The following is a 23,242-nucleotide window of genomic DNA, read 5'->3' as shown; positions in this document are numbered from 1 at the left end:
AGAGGGAGAGCGAACGAGTGCGGGAGAGAGAGAGAGAGAGAGAGAGATGTAAGGATGGGTTATGACTGACGGTTTTAGCAGAGTATCAATTACATCAATGTCAAAGCCATAACCTGCCATTGTGTGAGGGGGAGAGAGAGTCTTGGACGTCTGAGGCGGCTGCTTTATGCTCAGCTGAGTTTAAGCAGCAGGAATCCTGGGCTTTTGTTCCTCGCACCGCAGCTATCTTTAGCCTCTCACCTCACTCTCCAGCAAAATGATGTTTTTCATAATCATGCATCTCAGAAAATACAGAAAAAACCTCATGCTTAAAGTTCACCTCTGTCCTTTTCTGACCATCTATAAACTGGACAGAATTCTCCATAACTTGATCATTTCTATAAGAATGAATCATTTCAGATTCAAAGATCTCAATAAAAATAACAGTGAAATCTTCTTAAAGCAGCAGCTTTTATTTGCTTGATAAGCAGGAAATAAGTATCTCTCAGTTCACCTCAAGCATTTAAACTTCTCAGATATTATAGTCAATGTCTCCCCCTTGTGGATGTTTCTGAGTATTGCATCTTTGAGTGTTTTTAACCATCTGCTCTAACCCCTTCATAAAAAGTGTGTGACAGTTGTAACTAATCACTTTAACGGTTAATAAAATAATGTATCATTTCTTTATGGATCAATAATAAGCCACTTGTGAGAAAACAACTTGGCCGCCAGGTAGTGATGAATCTATTCGGCTGTTGTGTTTCTTCCAACAATGCGATTTATTTAAAGCTGCATTAATAAATGATAATTATGACATGACTCAGCTCTGCAGAGCTTTAACGTCTTTAAACACTTTGTTTTGTTTTGTTTTTCATGGAAACTTTAATGTTGTAGTTCCCCCTCACAGCTTCCTGAAGCCAACAGAGAAGTGCAGAAAAGCCTGGTACAAAAAAACGGTTTTGGTTTAAAAAAAAAAGCTAATTTCCCTCTTTGTGGTAAAAGTACGGGGGTGAATTTTTATATAATTCACCAGTTTAAATTTAAAGTTATGTATAATTGAGGGTGTGGCGACTTTGAGTGACAGGTGGGTGAGCGCATGCTTACCACAAACCGGCATGCAGCGACGTCTCAGCTCCACAGAGGCCCAAACTCTTTGCCCTGTGTGGATTGGCCGGGAATTAGGGGCGGAGTCAAACACTGCCAAGATGGCGACGGCGGAGCAGCCCACTCTGAGCTTCAAAAACGCTCTTCAGAACCTACAGGTGACGTCACGGAGGCTACGTCCATCTTTACGACCTATGTGTGCGCCTGAAAGCAGCTGTTTTCAGGGGGAAAACCTCTGGAAACCCACTGTGCACTATCTGCCCAGCGCCAAACAGAAGATAAAGAAATACCAGAAAGTGAATATTGGGCTTTTACATTCATTATGGTCACCAGAAACACGAGTCCAAATAAATGCTAATGCTGCTGGATGTTTAAATTAGCAAGCATTTGCTAACAAGTTCGCCATATAAACGTAAAAAGGTGACGTGTCAATGTTTTGTTTAAAGCCCCCAAGTGGCCGAAGAAAATACTTACGACAGGTTTAACAACATTTGTATTCCCAGACTTAATGTATTACTGTAGCTGGAGAGAATTTAATCATTTACATTTATGACTTGTAGCTTGTATTAATAACTAGTGGCTGAGGAGGTTGAGGGATCAAGACGCTAACTGATAACACAGAGCAAATTATTCCAGAGGAAGATGAACACCAGCCAAAGGGATTTTTCAAACCTGGCAACCCAAACATTGTTCCTATTAATGTGTTATTACTGGTCCATTAAGCACAATTTGTTTACCATTAACAAAGTAATCAGCTAATACAGAGTGGTGATTAATAGTGTAGTGGTCAGGCATAAATACTATCCTTATAAGTGCTAGCTGGTGAGCCCCTAGCTTAATAATACGCCGGTTTGCTGAACACAGTGAAGTGACTTTAAGGTGCAACTTAATGTGTAATATATTAAAATTTGAGATTATCTCTTATTTAGTTTTCTGCGTTTTCCTTCTCCCCACCTCGGTAGCCACTGATCCCACAGTGGCCCCCACCATACCCCCGAACGGCCCTCCCACGAACAGGCCGACCAGGGCTCCGAACAAGGCCTCCCTCCTCACCAGTGTAGTCAGCCACCTCACCCAGCTCGTCAGCTTCTCCCACAGAGAAGAGGGAGCGGGGGAGGAGGCTGAGACATCGGCAGGGGGGAAAATACTATCTATATCCACGTCGAGGTCTCCCACGCTCCTCTCTGCCTCCGCCCGGACCGCTTCCATCTCCTCTTCCGTAACATTTTCCTCTGGTTGTGAGTCTGAGGGAGACACCTGGTCGTTCAGCTCCTCTGCTCTTCTCTGTCTCGCTATCTCTACCTGCCTCTCTCTCACTCTCTCCTCGGCCTCTCGGTACAAAGGGCAGCTCAAGTGTCGTGTCTCCGTCACTACCTGCTCAACCTTCTCCAGCAGCTCCTCCACAGCTTTCCTCTCCTCCGGTTCCCCACCGCGGGTTTCCAGGGTGTGGTAGCGCTCACCGCATTTTTCCACCAGCTCCTGGAGGTCCTTGCGCCAAGTGACGAGGTATTCTTCCAGCCGCTCGTCCTCCTCCAGCTCCTCCGTGTGGGTGAAGAGTATGATGGTGTTTCCGGTGACTGCGGAGGGGCCGAACAGCGTCGTCAGGGCAGCCAGCGCCTTGGCCTCTCCGTCAGCGGGCTGATTCACAGGGACACACAGCAGGAAGGCATGTGGCCCCGGGCTGGATAAGGCGATGAAGGAGGAGATGTGTTTTCTCCTTTCCTCTGGGTCGCAGTCGGAGCCGAACCAGGCTGGACTGGTGACAACAGCCACCTACACAGAGCCGGCAGAAGCATAACATCAAGGTTGAACAGTGTTTGATGTCACTGATGTGTTACTGTAAGCAAATAGAAGATAGGACAAGTAGGATTTGAATAGATTACACTGGAGGTGACAGTAATCCATGGAAAGCTGGACAGTAAATATTTGTGTATGCAGATATGTGGTGCATGTATCATGTATGTACTCAAATATGCAGATGTATAAATATATATATTATATGTACCCACAAAAATTAATGCTTTTTAAGATCTCAATAAATTAAAATTAAGACCAAACCATGTTGAAATGATTTCTTTTACACAGACTTTTGTTGTTGCTCTCCTGTAAACGATGTTTTAAAATAGAGGCAGAAAATTCAGATGTGAACACCAGGACTACACCACTAATTTTGCATGTAGAAATAACTATTACTTCCTATTACTGCTAAACACTTTCTAAATCCTACTACAGAATTTCAGATTAATTTTTAGATAATCAGAGGGAAAATAACATGTTCTTAATGTCTAGTAGTGCAGACCTTTTAGCCCTCAACACTTTGCACAATGATTGTTTATTTTATTTTTTAAATTTGTGTCTGTTAATAAAGTGACATTAAACAGCATCATTACTGTTGAGTTATTAGCGAGTTATTCGTTTTTTTCCACCAGTCTAAAACTCAAATTTAATACCTACAATAAATTTACAGTTAACATAAGATATTATTTTCCTTTATTTTAATTTCAGACTTTTTGGAGTTTAATGACCTGTGTCAGGATTTGAGTATTGCATTCCTCTATTTAAGTTTTAATTTTTTAACATTTTCAATCAAATTTATGGCTGTATATCTCTTGTTGTAGCCACTCCATGTATTTATACCCATTAGCTGCCTCTGCTATATAGTGTTCAGCCATCCCTGCACTGGATTCAAATGGTCTGGACAAGGGTTACACTGAGCTGAATGAATGTCACATAATGACATAATCCAAAAGAGCTGGTTCCAGGTTTTATGAGCTGGACAATGTTTGCATTGGTACAATTATAGCTACAACAAATTCCAACGACACATTCAGTCCTTCATCATGGTCTCTTTATTGGCTGACGGAGAAGCATGTTTCTATTCTTAGAGTTTCCTCCAGTAACTACAAGTGTTCCCGAACCGACCACATCTGAGGTCTTAAGGATTATAACTTTAGTTTGGCCATAATGTTTGCAACTGGATTTGATTTTGCATCCAAAAAAAACTTTAAATTTAAGGTGCCTTTTTCTAACTGTGGTTGTCAATTGATGTCATTCCAGATAAAGCTGCTGCTGCTGCTTATAAACTTGTTCATCAGAGATGTGGTCACTGCCCAGGAGAGATTAAAATCCTGTAAAAGCCACAATGTGATATTGATAATAATGTTCCAGACATGTTTTGTGTAAAAGCCTCTGATATGCGTCTTTATTACCCTTGCCTTACTGGCCTTATATGTACTACTGCAGGTGTATTTTCTGTGTGTATTTCACTCTCACCTGTCTGCCTGCGACCTCTCCTCTGTGTTTACTACACTCCTGGGCGTCTGTGCCCTGCTCCGAGTCTTGCAGGCCCAGGATGGTGTTGACTGCTGGTCTCTTTCCTGCCCCGGCCCGGCCCAGCACCACCAGCCTCAGCTCTGCTTATCCGGAGGAACAGGCCCAGGATACACAGCAGTGGAGGGGGGGATGAAAGAAAATGTCATTTTCACTGTACATGGTTTTGTTTATATGTCACACTGACTGCACACTGAGAGAGAAGCTACACAAGTTTTTCTCAAATGCATAAAGATAATATTACTTGAACTCCTATAACCTCCTTGTGCGTGCATGTACAACAAGTAAAAGCCTATCTGTTCATTGTGCGTGCTGTTTGATATGATATCATGTCATCAGTCCGTGAAGCCAGAACCGCTTTAAAAAAAATAAAAATTTCCCCAGAAGTGACAGCGCCCTTTGCAGCTGCCGTCAAACCGCACGATTACCCGAAAACACGCAGCGGGAAGCCGCGCCTACTGACTTCTCTCCTGTTGGTGTCTCTCAGACACGGTTAGTGAAAACACAAGTCATCTACACATGAACTGTGGGACTTACCTGACTGTGAAGAAGACGCGGACATTTCTTCCTCCTGTTCGCTGCCGGTGGTTAGTGTTGAATCAGGGATGAGAAAACACTTCCTGGTTCCTGCAGCCTGAGTCAGACCCGCCTCTGGTCCTGGACTCGCCACTTCTCCAGAGGTGAACACAGCTCCATCTGTTGTGGCGGCTGAGGCACGGTTTCTCAACCTGCGGCCCGGGGACCGCGCAGGGTCCGGTGTAAAAATGAGTACATAGTTTTTTAATCACTTAAACCCATTTTTTTTTTAGATCACAATTTAGAGGCTTGAATTACAACAGCTTAGATTTTCACCCCTCCCACTTATTATTACTTTTATTTTGTTTTTTGCATATTTCAACATATATTTTCAATTTTACTTTATTGTTAGTCTGTTACCCAGCTGTACCTAATCTATTGGTTATTGTAATTAAAATGAAAAAGTGCATTTAATGAAGTATCTATATATCTAACTGATAACAGATGGGTCCATGCTAGTAGCCCTGTTAGCATAGCAGTGCTTTTGGAGCTAATTTACGTCAGCATGCTAACTGGCTCATAATGGCAATGCTAACATGCTGATGTTAAGTAGCTACACTGTTCATCATGTTTCACGTCTCAGTTCAGTGTGTTGCAATGACAGTGTTTGCTAACTGGCACCAAATGTGCATGAAAGTTTGAAAACAAATTTCACAGCGCCTGAAAAAACTAAAAATGTGAACTTCCTGGTGGCACAAGAGGAAAAGTCGAAGGATCGCCAGAGTTAGCCGGCTTCATCCTCTGGGCTCCAGAAACACAATTTCACGGTTATCCATCCAGAAGCTTGTTGAGATATCTCAGTGTGGACCAATGTGAGTGGTCCATCATCTAATAAAAATAGCAGAAGCTGCATCATGGCTGAACAGATCATTATTTTAATGTTGCCATCTTGTTAAATCTGAAGCTCTGACAGTGAATTGCTCGAACAGCTCTTGATTAACACAAGGCTGCACCCCAAAGGTGTTTTCTATCACTACGGTACAGTCAAAGTGTAAATGCTGTATCCACAGTAAAATATCAAATCTATAAAACATGAAGGCATGACAGTACTTTTTACATGGTAAAAGAAAAAAAAAAATAAGCAGGTGTTAAATACATTATCTTATGTTGATGATGAGCAAAAGAGAACTTAACTATTCCTGTACATTTCAGTAAAAAAATCCAAATATACCAAGACGTGTACAGGACACCAAACAACCACACCCCCTTAACAGCGAAACTAATGCACACTTACATTCAGTGAAGGCACACACCCATTCATACATCACACTGTACAGTAACAGTAAAACTAAGCTGACATGCCGAGAAGGATTAGCCCGTTCAGTAAAATGTTTCATTTAAAAAGTATGACAATTAGAAAATTAAGAGAATGAGGTTTTTAAAAAAATACACTTTAAAAACATGTTGACACTAGAAAGATCCAAGTTTTCAGATGCCAAGCAGTGGCTTAAATTAAAGTCCGAGGGTCACTCCTGTACGGGAACCAATCCAGTCAAATCTGCCGACTCCAGACTGATTATCGTCCTTTACTCACAGGCCAGGCATGATGTAGGCGATGTTGTCCAATGTATTTGACTGATGTAAGAAGAGAGAGCTGTGTTAGAGTGCTGCAACAGAGGCGTACATGATCATTGCCAAGTCTGCATCTCCTGGGTGCAGTGAAAGTGAAAGTGAAAGTGAAGAATGAAGCTGACACCACCCCAAAGTAACGATGTCAATACTGTACCAGGACGTTTCGAGGGCATCCATTTAACTGTGGTATCTGTGCTGTGAGACAGGTCAGCGGCCCCAGAGCGCACAAGATGGAGTCGAGAAGGACAGACAGACTCCCGGACACGGCAACCATCCCCTAACACAAAGAAGCATCACCCACATGATTCACTTACTCCACTGCACAGATCAAACATCTCAATGTCAGACTTATAATCAAAAATGTGGCACAAAATTAAAGCTTCTTTTTTGTTGTTGTCTATTTTAGATATTAGATATAGATTAAAAGAATCACTGCATGTGGAGACTTACCTCTGTTTCCTGTAGTCGATGCCCAATCAGAGACAGGGACTCTCCTAGTAGCTGCAGGTGGGCTGCTGCATCGATGGGATCAACATCTGGGACTCGTGCAGGGGACAGAGACATAGCGGCGGGAGCTCTGTTCGGCGACACCATCCCTGTTCCTGTTGCAACAACTTTTATGACAAAAGACAAATTTTAGACAACAGTAATGAGAGTTGAGGATACTGAGATAATACAGTTTTCTTATTAATCTCTCAGGGCTCCAGACTGACACCAAAATGGTTGAAGCACAAAACCTGCCAGGACCGATGCATCACCCGACAGACTGAGCTCTTCCACCACTTCTTTTCAGGGGGAGAACGAAATGATCAACTTCAAAGGGGTTAAAATGGGCCGGGGCCATATCACACTAGTATTTCTTAAATCTCCCAGTAAATTGTGCCTCATTACAAATATAGTGATATAAATTTTGTTTAACATAATTAAAGAAGAGGAGGTCTCAAAGCCTCCTTCATGAAGAAATAGGCTGTAACCAAATCATGTGCTACCAGTGAGAAAGTTAGTGCGGAGCCCTGTCTCTTTAAAATACCTTTGCTTTTGCTCTCACTGGAGCTCTTGTGTTTGATTGTTGTGGCCTCAGCTTTGTTCTGTTTGTGCTGCAGATACTGAGCTTTCTGCCTCCAAACCTGCACAGAAAGAACACACAGAAAACACGGCACGCTGAGTGCAACGCCACAGCTGCAAGACTAACAGTGATATTCCATTACACATTCAACTTTTCCCCCAAACGCTTTCTCCAGTATTAAATACAAATAAGGGAAAAAAACGTACTAGTTTGTCTTTCTCGGGCATCGCCTTCCACACCTCTGCCAACTTTTTGCTTAGCTCACCAAAGACTGAAGATTAGACAAACAAACATATTGTTAACACAGTTTCTTTTAGTAATACTTAACAGGACAGTCTGCCAACGGCTGTATTTACAAGAGAGTTATTCTGTACGTCAGTATTTGACCCACCCAGTCCTGGCTGTTCTGCATTTATGTTGACCCTGTACTCCTTACAGAACACCTGATATGCTGTTGTGTTCTTCTTCTTGGGCTGAATGAAGACAAGGAAAAGAAACAATAAAGTAAGAAAGAAAAACAGCTGTACTGGGTTGGACTCAACAAATACAATCATTTTCTCTACTTTCGAACACAGACTGTCAACCCTAAAAGAAATATATTTACCTTATCTTTATCTTTCTCGTGCTTCTCCCGATCTTTCTCCTCTTTCTTCTTCTTCTTCTCTGTCACTCCATCACTGCCTTGATGGTGGTGTGGAGGGATGGGTGTGCCCATGGCGTACATCGGACCAACAGCGCTATGAGTGACAGTGGGATGGGAGTGGCTGTGGCCCCTCGACGAGTCTGCAGAAAGTCATACAGAGGTTATGACAGGGGTCAAGGGTTAAAGGTTAGAGAAGCTGAAAATATATAAACTCTGAGGGATGAACCGACACACTCAGACAATAGTTCAGTTTGATCTTTCACACTGGGTTCAGTGAAGAAGCAGCCGCTTACCCAAATACTGCCACACAACATATGTAAAGACAAAACTGAAAATTTGATATCTTTATACTGCTCGTTTCTGTTTCAGTTTACACAATATTTAATGAAGCATTACACCACAGTTACACTTGCAATCCTCAAAGCTTTCTACAAATGTGCCAGTGTCAAATTTCCAGTCTAAATTTATTCTAGCCAAAAAATATCACTGTAAACAATATTATCACAATATTATACCAATGATACTATCATTAGAGCTGAAGTAGTGAAGTGCAGTTAGTTTAATAGTATAACAATAATAATAATAATAATAATATAGTATAATAAAGAAAAATGACTTCCCTCCCTGATCCACAGATTTTATCAAACCTAACAAACTGTGTTGAAGGCCTCAAACATCCATTCAAGTTTTTATACATGTTATGATTTCTTTAAGGTGTTTATGTTAAAAGAAATCATTTCAAAAAGGCCAAATGTTTTTAATGTTTGGCACAATTATACTGGGCCCCTAGAAGCCTCTTGCACTGCCTGCCATCTGCACAACTACTGACTGCTGTCAGTTGAAAGTGACCCACAAAGAACCTAAAGTGCACAAATACTGAGCAGAGGGTTTCCTCGTGTCAGTCATATCAACGGTTGCTCTGTCTATCACTTCACATTGTGTCTAAGCACCATGGCCATGGGAGCTTCAGCTGGACAGACAAGGGGCTTGATGTGCTGGTCCTTCTGTGTACGACCAGTAGAGAGGCGCTCTTGTGGCTAATTGGAAATGACGGTAATAGAAATGAATAAACTCACCTCCAAATCCTTTGCTGTGCTTCTTGTCCTTCCCACTTTTATCCTTATCTCTGTCTTTCTCCTTGTCCTTTTTCTTCTTGCTTTTCTTGCTCTTCTTTTTCTTTTTTGACAGGTGTGTGTATGAATCGTCTATAACTAGCTCTCCCGCCTCCAGCTCACCCCCAGATGAAGAACTATCATCTCCCATTCCACCTCCATAATGACCTGTTTTAACAGCAAAGCAACACAGAGCACATGTATTAACAAACAAGACAAAGCATCGAGTTCAAAGTGTCAATTCCTACCAGTGGAGACACATCTTGATCATAGACTATATGTAACCAGGTATATTTGGATGACAACTGTTACTGACTAAACAATAACATGACTTGCATCTCCTGGAGCATCATTTAGGTTTCTCACCTTCCACCTCCACCTCTTTGCCCACTACAGGCAGTGGATCTCGATTCTGCTGCAGCTTCTTCTTGGGTGACTTGGAGAGCTGTATCCTGTCTCTATCCTTCTCTTTCTTCGCACCTCCTTTGGATGAGTGTGGCGTGAACGGGAATGTCTCTCCTTCCTCTTTCTCTGGCGACATGATGAGCTTCATCTTCAGCCCGTCGGCCTCGCGTAACGTCAAAGGCTCCTCTTTGGGAGCTCCGCCGTGGAACAGAGATGACTTTGAGGAGGAAGAGTGCTTCTTGGAGGAAGATGACGAGGAAGAGACAGGACGGGAGTGAGAGAAGGAGTGGCTCCCTTTGCTTCCACTGCCACTGCTGCCCTCACGTTTACGGTCCTTGGAGGAGTGTGAGGAGAAGGAGGGGTAGGAGGGTTTTTTGTGTAAGTGGGGGCTGGGGTCCGAACCTGTGGCCAGGGGAGAGGTGATGGCCTGCAGGAGGCCCATCGCTGTATCTGTCGGGTGGGAAGATGACGGGGAAGACAGAGGTGGGGAGCGGTCTGCAGACTTGTGCTTTTTCTTGTGGGGGGGTGGGCCTGAACCATCATGGTCTGGCACACGGAAGAGAAAGAACAAATTAAAAAATGCAGTTAAGAGTCAATTTTTGGTGAATTAAAAGATTATTACAATATATCAACATCTCACCTCTGTAATAGTAGTCATCACTATGTTTTTTCTTCTTTTTGTGTGAGTCCCCCCCCAGCATGAACAGTTCTGAATCCTGATGGGAAACGACACAGTTACTTACCAATTCATATACATTTTTCAAAATATTAAAATGTCCAATAGCACTGTAATATCTAAAAAGATTTCTGTGATATTAAACTATTAAATCAAGTTATTGCAGAGACATAACTTACCTTGGGTCGTTTCTTAGAAGACTTTCGGACCTGAGCAGCAATCTCCTCCTCTTCTCTTAGCAGATCCTTGTACGACCTCCTCTTCTCTCTCTGGCTGCGACCAGCTACAAGGCCCCTGTCTCCATCCATCCCCACATCTAAAATATAAGACATCCATACCTCTAGGGTAAAAACTTGATTCTCTGCGACACGTGTGCAATATTTAACAGCCTATATGATGAGTCTTGTTACGTTTCTTGGCATGTTCTCCCTTCATAACGCAAACTAGCATACAAACAGAAGTGCATATGTTTCATAAGCCTGTGCAATAGGAACACCACAAAACAACATTACAATAAGACATTACCCATTCCTCCTTTGCTCTTGATCTCCTCAAAAGCCATGGTTCCTCCTTTTTCAACACGTTTACTTGTCACAGGATGTCACTGACAACAAAAAGGCAGGATAATGACCTGTTAAGTGAACACAGGGAAAAAAAACAATCAAAAGAAAGTTAAGGTATTGAATATTGGTGCAGTAGTAATAATAGCATCGATTCTGCCCCAAAATAAAGAATAACAGCAGTTCAGGGTAACAAAGTGGAAAACTTCACAACATCTTTTAACGTTACCTAGACACCAACAAAGGTAACTACACCTACATGGCTATTTGGTTGCTGCAGCTATTCCTGGTTAGTACTACTACACTGAGCCGTCCAAACAACACTGGAGAACTTGAGGAAAAAATGCCATTTGCGTAATATCACGTTAATGATGAGGTCTGTCGCCTACAAAAGAGTACAAAAATGATAGCTAAACAAATTCCCGCCTACTTTTGTAAAGATACACAAACACACCCCCCTCTCCATTCACTTTGACTCCTTAGCTCCCCATTCCCAACATTTCCAGCACTCGACTCCGTCCCGCCGAGCGAGTCCTCAGCTGGCCGGTGAGAGCGGCTAAAGAAAGCCCGAGGCTTTCACCCACAGTTAGGCCGCGGTCGCCTCAAGTGGACAAAAACACAGTGGCAGACATGCATTCAACTCTGCTTATGTCTTCTTCTTCCCTGAAATGATAGCATGTGTAGTTTACAAACACCGGGAGGTGAGGAAATAATGTGTTTATTCAATTTTACTACCTCTATGAGATCTCCAATTTACGCGGGTCCGGTCGCCATCTTTTATCGGCGAAACAATACGTGTCCGTGTAGGGGAGGGGCTTGGATAATGCAACCAATCAGCGTGAGGTAAAGTAGCAATATTAGCAACACATTCGCTAAAGCTGTAATTCAATGTATCCTATTATTCACAATGGCAATTACAAAGAGCGCTCTCATTTAAAATGTTGATATTGAAATAAGTATAGTATAATACAACGAAATCCAGCTGCACATACCAGTCTTTATCACATAGGATGAAAGACAATATTTCATGAATATAGCCAAAGATATTGATTTATTGATTTGCACAACCATTTACAACAACAGCCAAATCAGTTTTTACAATACAGTTGACATACAAACGTAACATGCAGTACAAGAGAAAAGGCATTGTGATCCAAAGGTGTTGCTGATAAGAAATCAAAAATTACAACAGTGAAGACTGTGAAACCATTTCATGAGAAATATATTTCATAATGATCATAGAGCTTGGCTAACAATGGCAGGCAACAAGAGAACATGTCAGCGCACAAACACAGCGATGACTCACTCATACACACACATCACACACTTACACACACACAGTAGAGAGCCGAGGTCCCACTGCACTGGGTTAGCTTCTTTTCCCCTAGCTTCCTGTTCTCAATGTATTTTACCATTTGGGGTTTCTTTTATCTTTCTTCCGAAAGGCTGACATGCAATACTCTTTTTCTGTCCTTCAGATGAATGGTTATCTACTACACAACAGCATTGGCCACACAAAAACTTTAGCATCTTTTCAATTTAACCAAGACAACAATAATTTTGTTAGCATTGTTAGCATATTAGTGCACACACATCAAAATCTTACCAGAGCTGTACTTGAATGCTAACAAAATAATCAGTCTTAACTTGACTTGGTTAAAATGAGGAGTTGAAATGTTACTGTCCAGCACAGTAGCACTGTAGCAGAACATTTGTTTTGACATATGGACAGAAAACCACAGCATCATGGTTCCGGTTTGCTTGTCTGGATGCTAGTGGAGCAGAGGCTTGCTTGGAAAGGAGCAGGACTTCAGCTCTCTATACACTTCATCTTCTACCTATCCCCCAAATTCTGTTTCTGTAGACTGAGTGATGTAAAACTGGCCAATAAATCAGTCACCTCATCCACCTGGGGGGAAAAAAACAACAACAAAGCAAACATGTATATGTTGGTGAAAAACAAACACATAAAAAATCATCAATACCTGCAAACTGAAGAACATACACATCTCAGTTTAATTACACCATAAATCTTGGTGTTTATGCATGTGAATCTGAGTGCGTCGGTCTCACCTGCTCTTTGGTGCGTGTGTGCTGCAACTGTGTGGAAATGTGTTCCAGCCGCTCTTTAGCTTCACTCTGTCCCATTAAGTTCAGGTATTCCCTCAGCATTTGAATAATCTGTAAAGGTAAGTTAGATAGAAGCCACCATGATCTGTACCATCTGTACCAAAACATCGAGCTCTGATCTCATTACACCGGGTAAGTTTAATGCGTTCTCTCACCTGTGTGACTTCCCCTCTCAGGGTTTCTAAGCTGCGTGAATCTCCCTCCTGCAGAATGTTGAGCTTAGAGCGCGCTAGATGCAGCGGCGTCCGGCCTGCTCGGTCGAGGGCGTCCACGCGGGCTCCTTCACGGAAAAAATAGGAACACAAATGTTTACACATTACAGATGCTTATTAAACTGTTGTGATAGACACTCAATTCTAACTGACAAATACTTTTTAATCTTTAAAGGTTTATTAGCTCTGATTGAAAAGATTGGTGTTGTTATTAATCTGACATCACTAATTTGTTGAGACCTATTTGCAGCAACATGGTTTTATTTTGTATATTTATACATACATTTTGAAAGTATAGCAGGATTATGTGCTTACTGTCCTACAACTGAACTATAGTGCTACACATAACTTATAAAATATATTACTGGTGAACAGTTTAGTCATCCTTCTCAATCAGTGCTCATGGGAGCTTATATTAATCTACAAGACACTAATTGTGTTACATCTTTATAATTTACAGTTAAAAGGTACCATTCAGAGTTTTTTACCATGAGCAGATATAAGGAGTCATGTTTTAATGAGCGAGTCCCGGTTTTGTTTGTATTGAGCACACAATTGACTCAATACACATTATAACGCTGATGCACAAAAAGAAGTACAATAACATGCCAGCAAAGGCAAGGAAGAACAAGCCGGCAAGCTCGTAACATGGATGGAAAAATCCAAAACAAAACAAAAAAAACACAATGGCTTGGCAAAAGTTTGATGATAGGGGAAATGCACTCCACCCATTTGTTAGACGTCAAGGATATGCGTATGCAATCAATTTTTGGTGGGAAACACTCAATGCAAATATAAACTCCACACAGTTCCTTAAATTAAAAATATTCACATGAGCAAAAAGAGGTTTAATGGAGAAAGAGTTTGATATTTAGCGACTGGCCGTGGTTTACTGAAAGCACTTTGTCTGCTGGGCACTGTGACTGTCTTCACCTCCACCTAGTCCATGATTTTCCCATATTACAACAGTTTAAAGTGCATTATTGTACTTACATTATGACCCCTACTGCTTACTTATGCACATGTCTGACTGACTCTTGTCAGTCACAGTCAAATGTACTGAGGCTCAAATTTAATTAGTTCAAAATGTATACACATGCAAAAAAACTTCTGCCCAGACTGAGTAAATTGTAAAAACCTGTTGAATCTTTGGGAACAATAAACCTTTACAACCCCTCTAAGTCCATGAACCACCCACCTTTATGCATTACGCCTTACACACGCTCCTTCATGGCAACAGATCATTGAAAACTGTCCCTTATATAGTGTTAAAAGTTGATTTTATTCCATTTATTTTCAGCTAACTTACAAAGAGCTCTGCTTCGATGGGAAACTGAGTAATATGTATACATAAAGAACTCAACACTTCAGCAGTGGTCTTACCTCCTCTCAGCAATGTGGTGATTACAGGCACATGGTTAGTACAGGCCGCTGTGGAAACACAGGGTGAAATGTGCACAATATACATTAACAGAACTTTTTCAAACCACTTGTTACATGCAGAATCATCACTTATGTTTTTTGTTTATGTCTTTCTACAGCGTATCTGTACACTTTAACAGGTGTGAGCCTGAAAGAGCTGCACAGTTTGTGTGTCAGAGTGAAACCACAGTCATATGCAATATTGACCGCCGTGCTGTGGGTTTTACGGGTCATGGTGATTGTTCTCTTACCCAGATGGAGGGGGGTATTTCCCAGACTGTCTCGCTGGTTGGGGTCAGCGCCGTGGCTCAGCAACAATTGCACTATTGACATATGAAAATAAGATTTGACTAATAAATGGACAAATTAGTTTGATTAAGAAATTGATAAATTCATCTGTGGGATTAGCTGCAAAGCAGCACAGTTGTTCAGTGTATTGTTCGAGGACACAATTTAGAATTGGGGGTTTCCAGCTGTCCTGCTGCATTATATGTGATTTCCTATGATACTGTCATGGCAACCTAATAACTGTCCCCGACCTACCAATGCTCTCATTGCCGTTGCAGGAAGAGAAATGAAGAGCTGTCCTTCCCTTGTCATCTGCTGCACAGGGGTCTATGTCCTCTTGCAGGAGCTTTCGAACTGAAGGAACACAACTTTATAAGCAAAAAACACGTCCTTCTCCCACACCGCTTTAAAAAAGAAGGTATTTCATGGTACCAACCTCACTACTCCTACCTGTGTCGATATCATTGCTGTTCGCTGCCTCCCTCAGTCTCTTCACAGCTGTGGAGATAAGACATTCAAATTGAGAGGTATGTAAATGTGGATTTATGATTGGGTGAATGAGGTGATTCTGTGTGGCGTCGGGGAAACAAACAAGAGGACAGCACTTTACACTTTTCAAAGGGGGCTGTGTAATTGTCATATAATGCAACTGCATACTGCTGATGAGGGTTACTTTATGTTTGAATAGGAAATTTGTATGATGCTGATATGAAGAGATGAGACTAGATATCTAGTGAGATTTTATCATGAGACTTTGCTTAAATGCTGATACAACTTCTTACAAATGTAGTCAACACATTGCTCTCTCTACACGCTTACACTACACATTCACATTCAACAACCTGACTGCCCCTTACCGTAAATATCTTTACCGATAGGACCCTGGTTCCGCACGGCTCTGTGGTGCCGCCTGGCCCGGCTCCCCGTCATCTTCCCCAGCTTGCTCGCCACGCCACCGGCGCCGCCGAGCTCTGCTCGCCCGGGCTCCCACAACAAGTGCAGGTACCTGAGTTCTTTGTCGTCTCTCTGTCCGACTCGACCCAACACCACTTTGCCTTCACCAGTGCCACTTATCCCAAACCCGACAGCAGCGGTACCCCCGTCCTCCATCCCCTCCACGTTACCCCGCCGCTGCTCTCTGTCCGCCGCCGCCACCTCCGCTGCCGCCGCCTCCCGGGTTTCATCTTCGGGTCCGGGCTCCAGCATGTACTCCCCCTCGGAGCTGGATCGGTCATTATCCGACGCTGCTGCATCGATTGGGCTCCACCCGTCCATTCTCTATCGTGACATATGGAGGCTGTGTTTCTGCAACACTCGTCACATACGGTCCTTACTCCTGTCGAGGCAAAAAGGAAATATAGCCGTCATAAATATCAGGAGTCAACTTTGGTTACGGCATCTACTGCGTCAGCAGCGGCGGGGGCCATTGAACGGCGCGTCAACACAGACACTCCCCCATTAAAACCTATAAGTATTTAAACAGTGGAAGATGCTTTTTCTTCACGGCACCAAAATGTCCCCTATTTCACGTTTTCCATCTCATCGGATAAAGGTAGTAAAAAACACATGCATTGCACAGCCGACCGTTCCCCAGCGCACTGACGACCAATCAGATTCTCTGTTGTTCATTTGTTCCGGTCCAATAGGATCAACGCAATCAAGCAGCCAATCAAACCGTCCCCGCGCTGGACCCCTCCCCCTACCCGTTGAAAGGCTCTGCGCATGCGCATGCGCACTGTAAATGAGTAATAATGCACAAAATATTTTTTAATAGAATTTTAAAAAAAGACAAACTTTGTATTTATTTTTTAAATGTTTATTCAGGTACCATGTAAAATGTATAATGCATAATCATTCTGTAACACCCACCCTCCACCTATATAGCTTCATATAATCTAAATTTCCATGATATGAAAATGGCACATTATAATGCATATAAATATTTTGTGAGGAATACTAATAAGGGACAAGGTGCCTCACATAGTAATACTTATTTTATCAGACTGTCCCCTAATTTCTCCTTTTTATTTCTAGTGTATAATTGCATAATTTTACTTCTTCAGGGCTCTTAAACATTATTAAAATAAAACAAGGAAAGAAATCACTCTTTGGTTGAAATAGTCAAGTGGTAGAAATCTGCAATTGGTGATGAGAGGGCTGCAAGAAGAGAAGCTAACCACGGATCTGTAGGATGGTATTCAGTCAAAAATATTTGGTCTTATGCAGGGAATGATTATGGGCGCTGGAGGTAGCAAGTATGAGGGACCTTAACAGCATCATAGGCATAGCTTTAACACGCTTTAAGGGATAATTCGGGTTTTTTGAAGTGGGGTTGTTTGATCCTGATCAGCACACTCCCGGTTAGGAGATCGGACCGGGAGCACTGGCAGACTAGAAGAGCGATGTCTAAAACATGTCTTAGACACTTTTAAAAACACTCACCGAGAGAATCCAATATCCGTTTAAATGTACGCTTCATGTAGAATATTTTCAGCGGTTTATCTTCCCGTGAAAACAGCACTTTCCTTTGGCACTACATTTTTTTCAACCACGCACAATCTCCTAACTGGGAGCGTGCTGAACAGAATCCACTGCAGGTTGATGAACCGACTATTCATGAGTGCCTCACATAACCCCACGTCAAAAAAAAAACCCCGAACTGTCCCTTTAAGTAAAAACAATCATAAGTCAAGTCTCAGTCCTGAAGACATGGAGGCTCCAGCTTGGGCCAGGTAGTTGGGGAACGCTGGGTCAGCCCCTGATGTGTCTGCATCCTGCTCAGTGGGCATCAATCCAGCGTCGTGAACGTGCTGCCGCAGCCGACTCTTGGGAGCGACACCCTGGCGCTTCAAGTATCCTTGCTGACAGAACAGCGGCGGCTTGCGGTGGGTAAGGGATGAATGGAAACATGATTCTACAAAAAAGGACGAAGAAGAAACACGGGATTGAGTCACTGCACCACCTGCTGTACAATCAGTGACATCACTCAGTCTGGGCTTCGAAGTGCAACGTGCTTACAGGTTTCAGTTTTCATTTCCTGCAATTATAACCAGCTGTGAGGTGCTGCTCTACCTGCATAGAAGGATCTGAGGTCAGTCTGGACACAGCGCTCCAGGAAGCGCCGCAGTGGCTGGATGTGAGATATGGGACCCTCCCACTCTGTGAGGAAGTCCTCAACCATGTGATGAATTGCCTTGGGCCTTGGTAGAGGCCAGCCGTGGGGACGGAGCTTCATTTCCTCCTCTGGGATAAAAAAAACTTTCATTAACTTTCATTCTGAGTTTGTTCTCAGTCAAAACTGCAGTGATTCTATTCCTAAGAAGTACATTTACCTTTTTAATGGTAGTACTCACCGGTAGGAAGTGTGTCATAGTAGTATAAAACAGGGTGCAGAAAGTTGGATTTCCAAGCTCTGCTCCAGTCTGTTTCTGCCCTGTTACGCCCCAGATAGTCTATCTTCTTCTTCCCATACTGCATGACTACAACTACCAGTCCGTGGCTGGACACCTCGCGGCCCGAGAGAGACGAGAACTGAGGCAAGGCCTGGATCGGAAACTCTTCCACGTATTCACAGTGAGAGCTGAGAGTGACAGAGAGAGAGGACAGGACCGAAACATGATGAGCATGAATAAGAATTAACGGTGGGTTTTGTTTATTTTGAAAAAGGTCAGGTGATGAAGAGCCTTCTGTGAAATCTGCTCACACAGGGAGTGATACTTATAGGACGAATAACCAGCTGCTGCAATCACAACATTATCTGTCAGTTAAGGTAAAGTAGTGAAAAACTTATTTCTGAAAATGAAATACTTCACATACGACACTTCTACACTAATTTAAATGAGCCAGTTAAGATGTTCTGAACATCTAATGCCTCTCAGCCAGCGGTGATTCAGTGATGTTCACCAGGAAGCAGCTGAGAGCAGCAGCAGTTCTTTCTTGTCACCGTGACCCTCATCAGGACATGTGACTTGGGTCATGAACAAATAATCATAGCTGGTGACATCAAAATAACATCTGCTCACCCTCGAAGGAGTACGACATCCCCAAGCACTTCAAACATTTGGTACGGCCCAGAGGCCTCGCCAACCCGCTTCAGGATCCAGGACAGCAGCTGCGTTGTCGACAGCTTTGTCGATGGCCACGGGTTGCTGTGGTAACGGCGTTCAAGTACACGATGTACAGCTCGAGCTGTGGCAGAGAATCCATGCAGTTTATTAAAAAGAGCTGCACGTGCGGTTCAGCGCTCACGCCGACCGTGAGGATGTGACAGTTGTTTGCGAACAGGATTAAACAAGCTTTGCTGTAATAATGTCGGGACTTTCACCTGTGTAACGGAATCCGTGGATGAAGCCGCCGGCGGACGAGCGGTAGTCTCTGGAGTGAGCCGCGGTCCCCAGCACAAACAAACCGGGGGTGCTCTTCCCTTCATACCAGGCCGTCACCCCCGGCAACCTCCCTTTTGCATTGTCACTGTTTGGTGGGCAGGCAGAGCTAGGGAGATGTTTAAGAAATAAAACAGCTTTTTTAAATATATATATATATATAGTAACATTATACAAGAATTTGTCATTTGTAAACAGCGCAGTGCATTATCTGTCATGAATGTATGGACACTGACACGTTACAGAAATCTCTACCTGTCGAATATGCTGAAGTTGAATCGGAATCCGAGGCATCGGATCACGCGGTCGTAGGGGTTTCGCGTGGAGAAGTTGTCGATGTGATACCCCGGCAGTTCTTCCCCAGTCACTTCAGAACTGTTCTTCCTCTTGTCCTGGTTCTGTTTGTACTTCTTTAAAGTCAGGTACAACTTTCCCCTCTTCTCTCTCTTCTTCACAGCTGGTCTCCTCCCGACTTGCTCCTTTCGCCGAGCGATAACTATTTTCTCCAGGCGCGCCTCCACCAACCCATCGAGGGACTTCAGCTGGTACGTGTCCAGTAACTCATTATTCACAGCTCTGAAACACAGAGACAGTTCAGGGTCAGTTCATGTTAAAAATGCTAACTCCAACCAGGGGTGCTTGTATCCTCTAGGGTACATCTGCAGTTGACAGAGGGTAAATTATGATTAAAAAAGTGTATACAAAATATTGTAAATATCCATGTTTATATAAGTAATTGTATCAAAAAACATCAAATTTAAAGAGACACGGTTGCGTTTAGAAAACGAGAGGTTATGATACGGCATCGTCAGGTCAGATTGGAGGCTACAGTGAGTCGCTATCGGAAAGTGACGAGACGGGACGAGGCTAGCTGGTTAGCGACAAAGGCTAACATTGGCGTTTTTTCCCAGCACTGGAGTGAAGGAATGAAGTTTGATGCTGAACTCCACAGTTCTTCTAAACTGGTGAGTGAAGAGCTGTTAATGCTAACATTAGCTATGTAGCAATAGCAAAACGTGCAAATAGCTCCTTTGAAATCTCATTGGGTTGAGGGGTTACGTCTGAAAACCGGGAACCACTGATGTGGAGCAAAAATCATAGAGACAGAAAAAATAAAGGAAGAAATCAGCCGCACCTGAGATCTCCTACATAATGTGTTTGCCAAGCCAGTCGAACGGGGCTGGAGCTGAGCATGTGCACCCGACTGGCTTTTCCCAAGATGCTCTGGGCCGTTTCAAAGGCGGAGTTCCCCTTTCCCAGAATAAGTACAGCCTGGTCCTTGTAGTCCTCAGGGTTGGTGGAGATGGACTCGTAGCCCTCGACCAGCTCAGAACCGACAAACTCCACCTTCTGAGGAACCCACAAACCTGTGGCCACCAGCAGGACGCTGGAGGGGGAGAGGACAGAAGTACAACACGAGGCGATCTACAGTCCAAACCGACGTAAAAATGTTCATCTCTCAGGTTTTGTATGATGCAAAAATACCTGCACGTGTAGTCTGACGCATGCTGGTCAGTCAGGACGTAGCTCACGCCGGTGGCCGACTGCGTTGCTCTGATCCGTCCGACGTCCACACCGTACCGGACCCTCAGCCCGAGCTCCTTCACAAACATGGACAGGTAGAGCGGGAAGGCGTCCGCCGGCGGGTAGAACTCGCTGCTCACTCGCTTGAACAGGAGGTCAGGTTTATCGCTCAGCAGCGAGTTCCAGTCGTGGCGCAGGTTGAACTCTCGGTTCTGCCTTCCTGTGTAGATCTTGTTGATGCTAATGAGCTTCCTGTGCCTGGGATACCTGGACACACACACACACACACACACACACACACACACACACACACAAAAACAGAGCAGAGATGGAAAGCATCAAAAGGTGATTTAAGACAGACAAATACGATTTTCCAGTACCAACAGGAAATGCTTTCACAAAGTTTCTTACTTGTTAAAGAAGCTGCCCGGTCCCGAGTTCCTCTCCAAGATGATGTAGTCTCTTTTGGCCTTGGAAAGGAAATGTCCCATCTGCAGCCCCGCAGGACCGGCTCCGAGCACACAGTACTCAAAGTGGCGGGTGCCATTGTGGTGGTGGCTATCAAGGGAGCATTTGACACAGCCAATCAAAAAGATGAAAAGGAGAAAACAAGGAAGGCTCGGATCCATCACCTGCTGGACATGAGCAATGACACAACACAATAAAATCACATATTAAATCAATAATAACATTAAACCTTTTAGAATAAAGCAGTACCATAACATTTTGGAAACTATGGTCCATTAAAAAACACACAAAAAAAAGTGAAAAACTGGATCATAAAATGTGTTATTTGTGTATAATGTTGTTTTCCATTGTTTGTAAATCAAACTCCACAGCTACATGTTTTGGATTTAACCAGCTCGAGCCTGAATGAGCATCTGGGCCGCGATTAGGCAACTGGCTAAACTGAGGCTCGATACTCTGGAGCATATTCATACAAATTCCTCCTTAAAAAAAATTATTACGACATTATTACGACTTTAAACTTACAGGACAGGAAGCTAATGCTTAAACTTCTGAATTAGCTGAATTAGGTTGAAAGCAGCAGTGGACACGAGCTGAGTGTCTCACCCCCACCCACCCATCCACCCATCCACCCTACCTTTCTCCGGCTCTCCCTGAACTCTCCAGCCGATGTTATATCACCGATCCTGGGGATGCGGCGGCTGCCATCGCCCGCTGAACCAGATGTGAGGTCGGCTACTGCGTAAAAATAACAACAAAGAGTCCCGCGTCACCTTTTTTTATTTTTTATTTTTTACACCCGTCGATCCTTCGCGCGCAGCAGCAGCAGCAGCAGCAGCTGTGGTTTAGCATTCATCACACCTGTCGAGATCTCTACATGTTTACTAACGTGCTTTTTTTTTTTTTAAAGACTGGATTTGTGCAGTTTCCCCCCCCACACACACACACACACACACACTCCCCACCCCTCTCCCATGAAAATCCACTAGCACTACCCACTTCCCCCTCGGATGACTAAAGCCAATGGAGGGCTGCTTGCATAAGGGGGCGTGCTTAGAGAAAACCATAGAACAGAGCAGATTAGAATAGAAGAGAATAGAGCACATGAAAGATGTCCTACATTCCCTGACTGAGCAGGTTCCTGTGGTGGGGGAGGTGCGCCTGGTGTATTTCACATAAAGTTAAAGATCCCCTCAAGAAGGAGTTTTAGACAGATGAACAATAATAATCTGTGTCTGATGTGTGTTTCTCTAATAGTTCAAATGTCTTACAGTTACTTCTGCCTCTTCTCCTTCACTACAACAACAACAACAACAAAAGAAATCCAGGATATATGAATATGTTTTTTTGAACTTCTGGACCACGTGACGTGTGTTGTGGCATCTGTGGTTGTGATGTCACAAAGAGAAAAACTGAGATTTAAGGTGATCAAACTTCCTAGTGTCAAAACACATTTTTAAAGGCCTCGTGAAATTATAGTATTATAATTATATAAATATAATATAGTGGTATTTTCTCTGTAAAATACTCACACTCTAGTCTCTATATTTCAAAGCTCATGATGCACCTTTTCACATTTTTTAAATTTTGCTATTTTATTTATTTCATTGGAAAACTCTCCTGCTGTCCTGTCTCTCTCTTTGATTCTCACTTGCTCAGCACTTTGAAAGCGTCAAGCGAAAGGGATTGGTTCAGATTGTATTAATAATGACAATAATAATAATAATAATAATAATAATAATAATAATATAGTATTGTATTGTATTGTACATTGTTGTCAGGAAGCCTAAAGG

The 23,242-nt window shown here is 43.1% G+C and overlaps 4 protein-coding genes across 6 annotated transcripts; all 4 read right to left on the bottom strand.

The window, feature by feature from the left end:
* Positions 1–431: 431 nt before the first annotated feature.
* si:dkeyp-69e1.8 (uncharacterized protein LOC100001340 homolog) lies at positions 432–5,108 on the bottom strand. The gene is made up of 3 exons (XM_056401300.1): positions 4,951–5,108; positions 4,357–4,496; positions 432–2,856 (listed from the first exon to the last, which is right to left on the bottom strand). Exons 1-3 carry the CDS (start codon positions 4,973–4,975, stop codon positions 2,005–2,007), a joined length of 1,017 nt encoding a protein of 338 aa, XP_056257275.1. The 5' UTR covers positions 4,976–5,108; the 3' UTR covers positions 432–2,004.
* Positions 5,109–5,841: 733 nt separating this feature from the next.
* On the bottom strand, positions 5,842–11,844 carry hmgxb4a (HMG box domain containing 4a). 2 transcript variants are annotated; one of them, XM_056401285.1, is made up of 13 exons: positions 11,759–11,844; positions 10,989–11,094; positions 10,643–10,779; positions 10,428–10,503; positions 9,749–10,333; positions 9,347–9,550; positions 8,232–8,410; positions 8,019–8,100; positions 7,834–7,898; positions 7,592–7,688; positions 7,012–7,175; positions 6,716–6,838; positions 5,842–6,564 (listed from the first exon to the last, which is right to left on the bottom strand). In XM_056401285.1, the coding sequence occupies exons 2-13, from the start codon at positions 11,023–11,025 to the stop codon at positions 6,520–6,522; spliced, it is 1,794 nt and encodes a 597-aa protein (XP_056257260.1). In that variant the 5' UTR covers positions 11,026–11,094; positions 11,759–11,844; the 3' UTR covers positions 5,842–6,519. The 2 variants fall into 2 exon arrangements, with proteins under 2 accessions (XP_056257260.1, XP_056257261.1); XM_056401286.1 differs by lacking the exon at positions 11,759–11,844 and adding an exon at positions 11,283–11,402.
* Positions 11,845–12,055: 211 nt separating this feature from the next.
* Positions 12,056–16,670, bottom strand: ankrd54 (ankyrin repeat domain 54). The gene is made up of 8 exons (XM_056401302.1): positions 15,933–16,670; positions 15,526–15,573; positions 15,331–15,429; positions 15,039–15,110; positions 14,749–14,796; positions 13,309–13,433; positions 13,097–13,204; positions 12,056–12,932 (listed from the first exon to the last, which is right to left on the bottom strand). The coding sequence occupies exons 1-8, from the start codon at positions 16,348–16,350 to the stop codon at positions 12,858–12,860; spliced, it is 993 nt and encodes a 330-aa protein (XP_056257277.1). The 5' UTR covers positions 16,351–16,670; the 3' UTR covers positions 12,056–12,857.
* Positions 16,671–16,869: 199 nt separating this feature from the next.
* foxred2 (FAD-dependent oxidoreductase domain containing 2) lies at positions 16,870–22,397 on the bottom strand. Of its 2 annotated transcripts, none has more exons than XM_056401280.1 (10): positions 22,087–22,397; positions 21,393–21,616; positions 20,943–21,248; positions 20,593–20,844; positions 19,713–20,033; positions 19,400–19,566; positions 19,098–19,263; positions 18,429–18,655; positions 18,148–18,318; positions 16,870–17,989 (listed from the first exon to the last, which is right to left on the bottom strand). In XM_056401280.1, the coding sequence occupies exons 2-10, from the start codon at positions 21,608–21,610 to the stop codon at positions 17,757–17,759; spliced, it is 2,061 nt and encodes a 686-aa protein (XP_056257255.1). In that variant the 5' UTR covers positions 21,611–21,616; positions 22,087–22,397; the 3' UTR covers positions 16,870–17,756. The 2 variants fall into 2 exon arrangements, with proteins under 2 accessions (XP_056257255.1, XP_056257254.1); XM_056401279.1 differs by having other exon boundaries at positions 21,393–21,613.
* Positions 22,398–23,242: the final 845 nt, after the last annotated feature.

Source organism: Seriola aureovittata, chromosome 17 (assembly GCF_021018895.1).
Source record: "Seriola aureovittata isolate HTS-2021-v1 ecotype China chromosome 17, ASM2101889v1, whole genome shotgun sequence".
Classification (NCBI taxonomy): domain Eukaryota; kingdom Metazoa; phylum Chordata; class Actinopteri; order Carangiformes; family Carangidae; genus Seriola; species Seriola aureovittata.
The sequence above is the reverse complement of the archived record's forward strand: the minus strand, read 5'-3'. Positions and strand labels throughout refer to the sequence as shown.